This window comes from Globicephala melas, chromosome 10, assembly GCF_963455315.2.
Source record: "Globicephala melas chromosome 10, mGloMel1.2, whole genome shotgun sequence".
Classification (NCBI taxonomy): Eukaryota; Metazoa; Chordata; class Mammalia; order Artiodactyla; family Delphinidae; genus Globicephala; species Globicephala melas.
The window spans coordinates 77,273,802-77,286,886 of record NC_083323.1 but is presented as its reverse complement, the minus strand read 5'-3'; the positions used below and the strand labels follow the sequence as shown (position 1 = coordinate 77,286,886).

The window sequence follows — 13,085 nt, the reverse complement described above, 5'->3', positions numbered from 1 at the left end:
AGGCTGGTATCTTCAGCCAATAGAAATCAACTTACTCATATGTCTTCACCAGTTGATACAGACATAATAAACTGCCAAGCCAGCTTCCACTGCTCTGTGATTGCAAGTAATAGTCTATCTTGTCGACTACCGCTGGCCAGTGACCAGGGAAATCGTATTTAATGATGGCACGGAGACACATTGTTAACTGGACTCTATAAAGTGGGGGGAAAAAAGTCCAAAATCTAAGTAGTTATAAATATCAGGCTTCAAAGACCTCTAATATTGTACATAAAAACACTCTGATTCCTATTTACTTACATTATATAGATATTTATCTGGGGTGGAGGGAAAAAGAGCAGTCCTATAAAGAAAAACCTATAAAGCCCTATAAAGAATTTTAAAATAAATTCAGGGACTTCCCTGGTAGTCCAGTGGTTAAGACTTCACCTTCCAATGCAGGGGTTGTGGGTTTGATCCCTGGTCGGGGAGCTAAGATCCCACTTGCCCTGTGGCCAAAAAACCAAAACGTAAAACAGAGGCAATATTGTAACAAATTCAGTAAAGCCTTTAAAAATGGTCCACACCATAAAAAAAAAAACTTAAATTCATAAAAAATTTTCCAAGAAAAAGACAATGAATCCAGCCCAGCTCTGTAAAATTTCCCAGTTTGTTATATTTTGTATTTTGGTTATTATATCCTAACGGGGAGACAAAACCAAAAAAGTATTTTATCATTTCAACTGGACAAACTTAGCCTAAAAATGGTCAAAGTAAGTAAAATGGAGGCCTACATAACAGTGGGAAACATCTCTGTGAGCCAAAGCCTGGAACCATTCATCATCAGTTCCCAGTCACACAGTATTTTGCACCTATCACAGCTTCCTGAGATCCTAATTTTTGTATGAAGTAACAAGCATTAGCTGGTAATTCCTGAAGAGGAATGCTAAGAACTATTTCCAAAGAAATAAAGAAAAAAGCAACAGGAAAGACATTAAAAAAAGAAGAAGAAACCTCTTTAATGAAACTGCAAAGTGAAGCTATGAAAGATGTGATCTCATAACACTTAGGTCAGTAATCACTTCCTCAATTGGATACAACTATAATGGGGATTGAAAAGAAAGTGAGGGGAAAAAAATTTCTCTTCTACCAACTATTAATATGTCCTTACATGGTCACTTGCAAATGGATGGAGAGTGAATCTAGCTAAATTAGGATTCCACAATGCCAAGAAAAAGATATGTGTTCAGTTCAACAGCCAATAACTTGATTTCACTGAAATGAAACAAACAAATAATGCCTTTTCCTTGCAAAGGATCTTTTCCAAATATAATTGCAAAAGATCCTTTGCAATACTCTTAAATAAACTTTGAGAATATTTCTTTAAGAGTAGTTACAGGGCTTCCCTGGTGGCGCAGTGGTTAAGAGTCTGCCTGCCGATGCAGGGGACGCAGGTTCGTGCCCCGGTCCGGGAAGATCCCACATGCCGCAGAGCGGCTGGGCCCGTGAGCCATGGCCGCTGAGCCTGCGCGTCTAGAGCCTGTGCTCCGCAACGAGAGAGGCCACAACAGTGAGAGGCCCGCGTACCAAAAAGAAAAAAAGAGTAGTTACAGTTAAGCCTTCAGGACATAAAAGAAGCAAAGCCACAAAGAACTGTCTCATAATAAAGATAAAGATAACCTCTTGTGCCACCAGCAGCTGTTCTAAACAACAAATAGGTCATATTTGTATTCAATAAAACTGAAACTTTTCATTTTTTTAATTTCATCTTCAGGTTGACCCTCTTTTTTTTTTTGCTGTATGCAGGCCTCTCAGTTGTGGCCTCTCCCATTGCGGAGCACAGGCTCTGGACGCGCAGGCTCAGCGGCCATGGCTCACGGGCCCAGCCACTCCGCGGCATGTGGGATCTTCCCGGACCGGGTCACGAACCCGTGTCCCCTGCATCGGCAGGCGGTCTCTCAACCACTGCGCCACCAGGGAAGCCCCTAGGTTGACCCTCTTAATCCTTTCTCAATTCCAAGCCAAGCAAAGGATGTTTATGAACAGCCATCCTTTCATATATTAAAGTGTAGAAGCATTGCTTGCAAGATTCAGAGAGATTTGAAAATGTAAAGATTTTGACAAGAAATGGACACATGATGGTACCACAGGGAAGCCAGTGCCAGATGGCATTTGGGCAACCAATGAGAATGATGATTTTCTTTCATCAATACCCCTATTTTCTCTTCTTACCCAAACAACTGCACAAAGAGGTGTTCAATGTTTGTCCACCTTCCTCACTGTTATCCTCACACTTTCTTCCCTTTCTTCTGCTTATGCCAATGTACATTATACACTCAGGGATAGGTTACATCTAATCTCTTGAAGTTAAATGATTTCATTCCCCTACCTCAATTTCATCTATTTCCCTCCCACATTTTCAAAAGCAACCTAATCACTTGCTCATGGTGAAAAGAATTTGTTTGTCTTTTAAGATTGCATAATTTTTTTGACCTACACCTCTGCTATCCACTAAGGGCAAGTACCAGCTACATGTACACACCGTAATTTAATCAAAATTAAATTAAAAATTCGGTTCCTCAGTTACACTAGCCACATTTCAAGTACTCAGTTGGCTTCTATGCCACATGGCTAAATATCAGACAGTGTGGATATAAAACATTTCCATCACTGCAGAAAGTTCTATTGGACAGTGCTGCTTTATAGCATCTAATCTAAATTTGAAAAACCAAAGACAATTCTTCTAGTTTGTATTTTCTCTATCCTGTCTTCTTCAAAGGAAAAGAAACTCAGTTCATAAAAACGAACAAAAAGATAGGTAAAGTGTTACAAAAACTGGTAGGTTAAAACCCCCAGAAGTCAATTTCCCTGTATCAGGGAAAAGAAAAGCAGATAGTAAAAAGTCAAGAGCTCATAACTAAGAACATAGGTTATTCACATAGCAAGGATCTATACAACAATTTTCGTTAGATTTTTGCCTCCACTCTTTTTGTGGCAACTTATAGAAACTAAATTTTTTTTCCAAAATATTTTGAGGCAAAGAATTACAAATGCAAAAACAAATAACTAAAACTGTATTCTTTGAGTGCCCATCTTCATTACTTTATCTCTTTTAAAAAACAAACTTGAGGCTGATGATTAAATCCCACCTCCCCCATTCATATATTTTGGGCTTCCTACTAAGCATATAGAAACAGTATAATGTACCTCACTAAATCTGGAGACCGAATTATTCCTTCCACAATATTATCACGTATTTGCTGGCGATCGTTTTCATGAATGTTAAATGGAAATATTGCTTCTCCTGGTGGAGGTTCTCGGTCCGGCCAGTACTGGGTCACCATGTTCTTCAAGTAAATGGCAGCTAAGTCAGAGAAAAAAAAATGCTGAAGTAGCAGTATCAAAAAGATGGCTTTCATTCAGCTTTACAGAGCATGAAAGGCTAAACCCTTCAATGCTAAACATGATACCCAGCAAAAATGGAAAACCTTACAGTTATAAATAGCCAAGTGGGGAAGGGAAAATGGATAAGAATTGAAAGTTTCTCTTTAGCTAGTAAAGCAAGTCTAAGCAGAAAACATCTCATTAAATCAAGCTTCCAGAGTTTACATGACAGAAAAATGATCCAGGAACTCAAGTATGCATCCTTAGACTAAACACAAGATGGTCTAAATGAAACTCTACTAAGTACTTTGAGACCATAAGAGTCATACTGTTCATAATGCCTAATACTGAACTGACAACACATGAAATTCTACAGTCCTTCGTGGAGATTGCTTTTTTTGTTGTTTTGTTTTTCACTGGCTATTATCCCGTACTACTATTTTGAAATACCTATAGTATTGGTAATTTTTATCTAACCCTTTTGAAATATTTGCCACTTGTAAATATAACAATAAAGAAAAGGACATCAGCTTTCAAATATTTTTGAAAAATCTCAGGAAATTTCTTACCTGTTTATTTCTATCAAAACACATAATCAATGATTCTGTTCCTATTCTTTTTAATCATCAACATTTAACAAAAGACTTCTAAAAGAAGCTAACATACTGCTACAGAATTTTGATAGGGGGTGTTAAGTTTTCTAACCATCCCAGCTGAGCACTGAATGTAAATTAATACTTACTTATAGTGTCATATTCTTACATATACATAATATATATGAATAAAGAAAGGTGATCTGCAAAGCATTATAACTTTCTTCCCTTAAGTTTCTCCTCTCCCTTCTCCCCTCCACCCAATCCTACCTTCATCTCAATTTTAACATAAACTAAATTGGCTCGTAAAAGCATTATACCACAGAGAATAAACCAATATGTTCTACATTGGCTGTAATACAACAGAAACCCAATGAAATTATAAACCTGACATCCTACAAGGTCTTCTTTCATTAGTTTTGATTCAACACAGGTCTGAAAAAGACAATTTCACCTAGGATTTCCATTTTTTAGGATAAAAACAAAAATTATTTGAGAGAGTGAAAGGGAGGGAGGGAGAGAGAAAATGTGTCTATATGTGAGAGAGTTTGGGTTTTTGTCTTTTTTTAATTCAGACCACACAGTCTCTGGACTAAGTACCATCGTTTATCCCAGTATATTTATTTTTTAATATTATAGTCATCAGCAATAAAAATACATAAACTGTTGAAAAAAAATGAATAAATGATCTAAGAATATGGTCCAACCTGTCAGCAGTTCAGACTGATTTCATGAGATTAATCTTTGCAAAAGAAAAATCAAAAAATCAATATATTATACACACCGTTTTAATCCCTATAGAACTCGTCTTGAAAATAAAAAACAACTTTCAGACAGCAAAGATACAGACATGGTAAAATCATGAACTTACTCATAATTCAGTCATTAAATGCTATTAATTTTATAACTAAAAAATATTTTTATTATGGGACACCACAAGAGATGGCCTATATAAAAGGCACACTGACAAATTTGTATATGTTGGAATAAATCTGCAATTAGTTAAAATAAAATTGAACTTAATGAATAATTTGAAAAGAGAATATTAATTACTCTCATGGATAATCATGGATTACTAAAGATAATGAAGGAAATATACCAAAAATAACTGAAACTGTACCAGTAATCTAAAAATCTCCCTTTAATCATTTAATTCAAGTATCTAACATCTGCCAGAGCTAAGAAAATACAAATATCTTAATTCATTCATGAAGAAATTAAGTATTAAAATTTGCTTTTCTGCAGAATCCACTCACAATTTCAAGCATCTTAAGTTTGAAATTAGTTTTAAAACATACAAACGCTTCTCCCCTTCTCAAACACAATAAATCATCACACACACTCTATCCTCTGGACCCAGAGCCACCACTACACAGATCAACTGGGTTCCATAACCTCAAAGGGGAAAGGATGCCATTAAGCTCTGTGAAGCAGAATGCTGTGCTTTTCTAAGTTGATGTTTTTAAGCTTTTCCATTTTTCATAGTAATTTGGTAGCCCCTCTCTCCTTCTCTCCCTTGTTATTACTTTAATCTGTTAAAGGCTAGGAAATAAAGTAACAAAGTGTATATATTATATATCTGAAACAAGATTAAATAGATTCTGAGTATCCTACAAATAAGACACATTAGTTTTAACAAAAGAGCTTCTTGAAGTGCTTCTGGACTGATCAGAGGCAACTTTCTGCTTATTTCTAGGTTTTGTATTCTGGAACACTGAGGTTAACCTTAATAATGCTATTAAGCTTACCAATCAAAAGGAAAACAGTGGAGCAAACATCCAAATTTATTTTGTTTGGCTTGCCAATATCAAAATATTACATTTATTTCCTATTTCTTCACAGTAAGGTAATAAAGGACATTCACTAATGAGCTTGCTTGATAATAGCAAGAATATTTTAGAATTTCCCACAAACAAAATAATCAAGCACTGAATATTTTGCAGAACTAAGTATTTCCACTTAATATTAGCATAATTTTTTATACAGGCTGATATTTTTTAATCAAAGATCATATCATTCTTCTTTAAATGTCATGCTAAAATGATAAATTATCTGTCTGGGTGTCACCATCAGATTCTTGGAGCTTTTGTATTTTAATAATAGATTAAATAGAACAGAAAATTTATTAATGGCACTTAAATTTAGGTGATAATGTAGAAGTCTACACAGTATATTTCAGACTGTCTAATAAAATGGAGGCTCTAAAGTAGAAAGTTGTCCTAATAAATTAGGACATGACCAACCACCAAGACAAACCCTGTCATGTGGCTAACAGATTTGAAATCTACATAAACTATGAAGAAAAAATTGCCTTTAAATGCTGTTTACATTTTATATCAAAACTTAATTACCTAAGTTATTAAGATTTAAAGTTGTATACAGTTGGTGAGGACATGGGGAACCCAGCATTCTAATGCACTGTTGATAGAAAAAGCAAGTAAATGCAACTTGGTGATAAGATTCAAAATTCTAAATGTTAATATTGTTAATATCATTGACCTAGTACTTCCATTTGTTAAAATTTATCCTGTGAAACTATCCACATGAGCATCCAGAGATATGTGTCCAAGGATGTTCATTTCAGCATTGCCTCTATCAAAAACCACAAAAAAGGGGCTTCCCTGGTGGTGCAGTGGTTGAGAGTCCGCCTGCCGATGTAGGGGACACGGGTTCGTGCCCCGGTCCGGGAAGATCCCACATGCCGCGGAGCGACTGGGCCCGCGAGCCATGGCCGCTGAGCCTGCGCGTCCAGAGCCTGTGCTCCACAACAGGAGAGACCACAACAGTGAGAGGCCCGCGTACCAAAAAAAAAAAAAAAAAACCCCACAAAAAGGGACAATAGAGGAAATATCCACTAATATCAGATTGCTTAAATAAACTATGGCAGTTCTAATTCAAAGAAATATTGAATAACTGTTACAAAGAATGAAGTATATGTACTGACATGGAATGATGCCCCAAGGGTATTAGGTTAAATGAAAACAAAGGAAATTATAAAATAGCATGTGTAATACAAACAGATTTTTGTTACTTTTTAAAACCAACCTATCTACAGAAAAAAAAGAATTAGAGAACCATGCACCAAAGTTGACGGTAGGTATCTTTGGGGGTGGGATTAAGAGGAATCTAATAATATAAACTGTATTTTTGTAATGTTTATATGTCATATAAAGAAGACATATTAATTTAATAAATTGCTTTAAGATCTTTAAAAATGTTTCTACAAAGCTTTATGGGAAATTCACAATGGCCCTATAAACACTTAGGTTATTAAAATAGGTTTCACTTAGCAAAATGTGGTTTCAAAACAGCCCTATTTTATAAAACAAAGATTAAATTGAGAATTGTGGTTTCAAAAAACTTACATAGAAGCCTTATAAATCTTATTAAAATAAAAAATAATTCCACCATGAATGTTTTTCCATAGGTTTTTCTTAACCACAAATGGATCATTTAGAAAATCATATTTTTCCAAAACTTAATGATTCCCTACATTTTTATTCTGTTATGTTCAAGTAGAACTAAATACTTTTATCAGTATGTATAGTATAATCCCATTTCTATATTGTTCATCTATCCTTCTACCTGAACACATGCAAAGACTAACGTTCACCCAATGTTAATGATGGTTATTTCTGAGTGATGAATGTCAGGTAATTTTTGCTACATTTTTGTTTCTATTTTTCTATATTGCCTAAATTATTTATTAATACATATCACTTACATAATTCTTTAAGTCTCTTCAATTACATATTTTTAAATTAGGTATTATCATTTTACCCCTTTTATCATGAAATTATTCTCTTTCCAGGACTCATTACACTCTAAAACTTTCTCCATTTTTTAACCTTCTGGGTTCTAACTACCAGTTCATTAAAAAAGCAAAAAGAAGAATAATACACATCAGGGAACTACCCTAAGATCCCACAGACTCAAAAGTAAGTTTCATGTTTATAACAAAAGTCCTGCTCCCCAATCATGTGGTTAAGAACACCTGTGCAAACCTTATCTCCATGATCTGATGCATGAATGGAATCAAATTAATATATACAAATTCACGGTCTTAATCTATAGGCCCAAAGGCAAGGCCACCAGGAATCATTAAAAATTAGGGAGATAAAGCTATTAAAACTGGGAAAGCTAAGAGGGAAAAATGGCAAGGTTACAGAGAAAAGGAACTGTAGCTAGAAGCTAGAAGGGAGAAGAGGAAAGAAAAAGCTATGGTAGATTTAAGAGCTCAGTATGGACCTCTAAATTTCCAGGGAAAAAGAGAGTGAGATTTTAAACCATTAGAAATACTTCATGTGTGTTTCCTATGTTTTCAAAGAAAGCAGATATTTAGAAATGAAATAAAACACTAGTCCTACTTTTACGCATAAATAAACTTATAAAGGATTAAAAAAAAACCAACTCACCTGCCTGGCGTACTGGGAATTCCACATGGTCAGAGACTATAATCCGAAGTAAACTGGGGGCAAAATTGATAATCTTGTAAGACTGAAATTACAAAGAAATATTTTATAAAAAAATAGGGCAATATAAATGAATAACTGTTAGCACTCTGTTTCTGAATACATTACTGTCCAAATAAAAGAAAAACTTTTACAGTGAGAGAATCTCTCCAAAGCCAAATGAAGATTACTAAAATACTCCAAGTCAGAAAAATTTACTTAGAATAAATTGATGAATAAGTGAGTAAGAACAATTTTATGTTTTTTGGACATATATTGTCAAAATGCTCTCCGGAAAGGGTGTAGGAATTTACACTCCCAAGAGTAGAATATGTGTGTTTATGTATCTAATATAGGGATTAGCATTATCATTCCTTCAAAACTTTTAAACCTTATTCATATTTTAAATTACATTTATTCCAGCTTGAATTTTTTTTCCTGTTTGTTGGCTATTTGTTTTCTTCTACAAATTCCTTTATCCCCTCACCCTTTTGTAAATGGAATATTTGTTTTATTCTTAATAAATTCTAGGAGCTATTTTATGAATTTAATCTCAAATTTTTATTTGACTTATACATTGCAAGTGTTTGTTTCCAGCTTATTTGTGCTTCAATTTTGTTTACGGTATTTTTGACAAACAGGAAAACATGGGCTACAGAAAACAAGAGATCCAACATAGAAAACGGACAATGGCTGTGCATGAGCTATAGAGAGGAACCAGTCCAGACTGGAACAGTGTGCTTCACAAGACAGTGTTGAGAGCTGTCGTCACCAGCTGCTCTCTGTTGCCAGAGCATCTTTTTTTTTTTTTTTAATCTGTTCAACAAATTTTATTGAGTACTGATTATGTTCTAGCCATCTTTTTTGTTTGTTTTTACATCTTTATTGGAGTATAATTGCTTTACAATGATGTGTTAGTTTCTGCTTTATAACAAAGTGAATCAGTTATACATATATATATGTTCCCATATCTCTTCCCTGTCAGAGCAGCTTTTAAATTTAACAATGCCCAAGTGAGCCTGTGCTGATGAACTGCCTACTGCCTGGGCCATTTCTCCCCATAGACATGTTCTACTTTGACCTATTCCTGAGTTTGGCCATGGTAACTTTAGAAGCAAAAAAAAAAAAAAAAACAGAGCAGCCTATTTCTTCTGATCATATACCCTCCAGATGTCTAGTACCTGGACCTAGTACCTGTCTAGTACAGGCCTGCCACATTCCCAGAGCTTACACTTGGCCTTGCCAACTGACATTCCCAGAAAAGACTCATACTCAGTGAGTCTAAAGCCAGACCATGACGCAGAGTCTTTTCTGCTTACCTCCTCCCAGGAGCCTGGATCTATGGTGCATCCCTTTCAGTACACCACTAGGTTTATGCATACCACTCCATTTTTTAAATTTATCACCTTTCCTATTATATGTAATAGCATTTATTAAGATAAATGTTCAGGGACTTCCCTGGTGGCACAGTGGTTAAGACTCCACGCTCTCAATGCAGGGGGCCGGGGTTCGATCCCTGGTCAGAGAATTAGATCCCACATGCATGTTGCAACTAAGAGTTCACATGCTACAACTAAGGAGCCTGTGTGCCGCAACTAAGGAGCCCGCCTGCCACACCTAAGACCTGGTGCAACCAAATAAATACATATGAAAAAAAAAAGATAAATGTTTGACCAAAAATTTGGAGAAAACTGGCATCTTTAAAACATTGCTTCTTTCCATCCAGGAACATTATGCTTTCCAAGTCTTTCCATATCCTTCAGTAAAATTTTAAATTATCTTTTAATTGCTCTTCCTTTCATCCTGTATAAACCTCAAAATCTTAAATCTGTTGTACATAAAGTAAATTGAAACCACCAGAAATTTAAAGTAGTTTTTAAGAAAACAGATTTCTTTTAATAGCTGTTTACAGGAGTCAAAATTAAAACAGATTTAGCTCAGTCTCACCTTCTACATTTATATTCTTGTAAAATAACTCACGTTTATAACTTTTGAGATACTGTAAGATCCTGTAGTGAATCAATGATTGAAACATATATATTGTTTAGTTCTAATCTACATAGTTTACTTATTATACATAAGTACAAAATAACCTTTACACTTAGATTAATACTACTTATTTGGAAGTAGTTATAGTGGAGACTTTATTTCAACACTGTTGCCACTGTACACATTTTGGAACTCCTCTTTTCACAACTGTTTGACATTTCAGAGAACTTCTGCAACTTTTTGTCTTCTTTCAGCCTTGATTCAATCAACATTAATTTGACCAGCTAAAACATTCAGTGGTAAATTCAGATATATTCTCATACTACTTTCCTTACAAATATTTACCCAATTTTCTACCCTGGGCTTCAAGTTTCTAAAAGATAATAATAATACTATCTCTCAATGATTTCTTGAGGATTTTGGTTCATACCTGTGAAGTTTTCTGAAAATAAAGCTTCCTTGCTTAGCTAAATTCTGCATTTTATGAGAATTCATTTAAAGCAAAACCTGATGTTTTCCCACTCTGCCTCGTTGCTCCCTCAACATTAACTTTTCCAGTCCTCCAACACACCAAGTTGAAGGCCTTTACTGAATTTGCTCTTCCCTTTCTTCCTCTCCCAGTTCATCTGGTTCACTTCTTCACAATACCTAGGTCTCTGCTCAATGCCATTCTTCAGAGACTGATCACCCTACTTATACATTCCAACACTCTCTCTAGGGCTTTACTCTCTATAGCACTTATAACCTAAAATTGTAGTATTTACTTTTCTGTATCCCCCACTAGAAGGTAACATCCATGAGAGCAGAGTCTTGTAGTAGTGCCTAAAAATAACCCAATAAATATGTTATTCACAGAAGCAAACTCTCTTAAAGGGCAATAAAAATGATACATACAGATGCATGGAAAAGGAGAGATTCCAAAGTGTGGCAATGAAAGTAAATATCTTGATTTCCCTTTTGAGGCCATGATTTATTAAAAGAAGACATCTTTCTGGATGAGTTACTGGAAAAAGATATCTACCCATTCCTACTTCCCTATGCTGCTGCTAAAGGGACTGCTGGGTTTAAAGACAATGATGAATGTGTACAGGATCCATTCTTAATATCCTTCAATAAAACTGAAAACACATTTTTCCAGAGAAACAATATTGGATATAGCAGTCAAGGAGCCAGTCACTGGTAACAGAAAGATGTTGGCTACAGAAAAATATAGTTCCAAATAAGAATGTATCCTTTGGGGCTTCCCTGGTGGCGCAGTGGTTGAGAGTCCGCCTGCCGATGCAGGGGACATGGGTTAATGCCCCGGTCCGGGAAGATCCCACATGCCGCGGAGCACCTGGGCCCGTGAGCCATGGTCGCTGAGCCTGCGCGTCCGGAGCCTGTGCTCCGCAACGGTAGAGGCCACAGCAGTGAGAGGCTCGCGTACCGAAAAAAAAAAAAATCTAGGTGCAAAAGAATTTATCCTTTGGAACACAGGCCATTATGTTTTGAAACTGCTTACTCTTCTAAATGGCAACTGACAAATCAATCAGTACACTATAGAAACTGCCCCTATTTCCTATGCAGAGAATATTTATCGTGGGGGGACCTAGACTAAAATATTAAATGAGCTGGACCGTAATCATTTATGGTAGATTACCCACCTGTTTATTCAACAAAAAAGGAGGTTACAGTGGTGGTAAAGGATAAACATACAAAATCCGACATTAAAACCATGTTTTATTAAAAGGTTATATGACATTATACTTTGGTCTTCTACTTACAATTCAAAAAAATACTTAGAGCATATTACAATCCAAAGCATTATACTAAATATAAATGCTAAATGAGTGACATAGCAATAAGCTACTTTTAGAAGTTGCAGAGGAAATTGTGGTCTGTGATTAGTTGGGTGGATATGGGGCAGGGCAGAGAGAGGTTGGAATGGATTTGGATTGAAATACCACGAAGAAAAGGGTAGAATTGGATCCTAAATGTCTCTTGCAGTTCTGTAGGCTTTCCTACCTACCTTTTCCACTTCTATAAATTCAACTGCACTTATATACTGATGACTCAGAAACAAAGCAAGGGTAGGCTAACAGAGGCAGGGTAGTACAACATGATAGCAAAGACATAATCCCTGTCAACACTATCAGTATAACATCTGGCCTCATTGTGAAGAGAAAGAGGCTAACTCGCCTGTTCATACTGGTAGATTGCAAGTTCAGCTCTTGCTTTGTTCCTCCTAACCAATGCCTGGATTACTACTCTTCTAGCCAAGCAACATATAGTACTTTTACCCTGCAAAGCCTGGGACAGGTACTGACTTTAATTTTCCCCTATTCTGAGTGAGAATCCTTTTCTCTTTGAAGCACCAATGCATTCCCTTTGGGCTTCAGTTCAACTCAACCTTCCCTCCAGAGTCAGTGTTTTCACTCTCCCTCTTATCTCTTGGAAATCCTGGATTCACACTTACTCCACCCAGATTTCCCATTAAAATAATCCCTGTCAGAGATTCACAATGGATATTTGCACTTTAAAGTCAACTCCAACCAGGGAAAACCTAAGTGAACTCCTACAGAAACATTTACTTAGGACAGTCGTTCTCACACTTTAGGAAGCACAGAATCACCTAGCTAACTAATTAAAACATAACTGGGCCCCATCCCCAGAGTTTCTAATTCTTTAAGTCTAGAGTGAAGCCCCATAA

General features: G+C 35.9%; 1 protein-coding gene across 2 annotated transcripts in view; it reads right to left on the bottom strand.

Annotated features, from left to right (window-relative positions):
* Nucleotides 1-13,085, bottom strand: part of IPO8 (importin 8) — a 70,659-nt gene that overhangs the window by 56,366 nt on the left and 1,208 nt on the right. The window contains exons 2-4 of one of the 2 annotated variants that reach the window (XM_030830458.2): nt 8,372-8,453; nt 3,187-3,343; nt 36-194 (exon numbers count right to left, since the gene is read on the bottom strand). In XM_030830458.2, coding sequence (XP_030686318.1) covers nt 36-194; nt 3,187-3,343; nt 8,372-8,453 — 398 coding nt within the window. The remainder of the gene's footprint in view (nt 1-35; nt 195-3,186; nt 3,344-8,371; nt 8,454-13,085) is intronic. The other variant, XM_030830459.2, reaches the window with a different exon arrangement.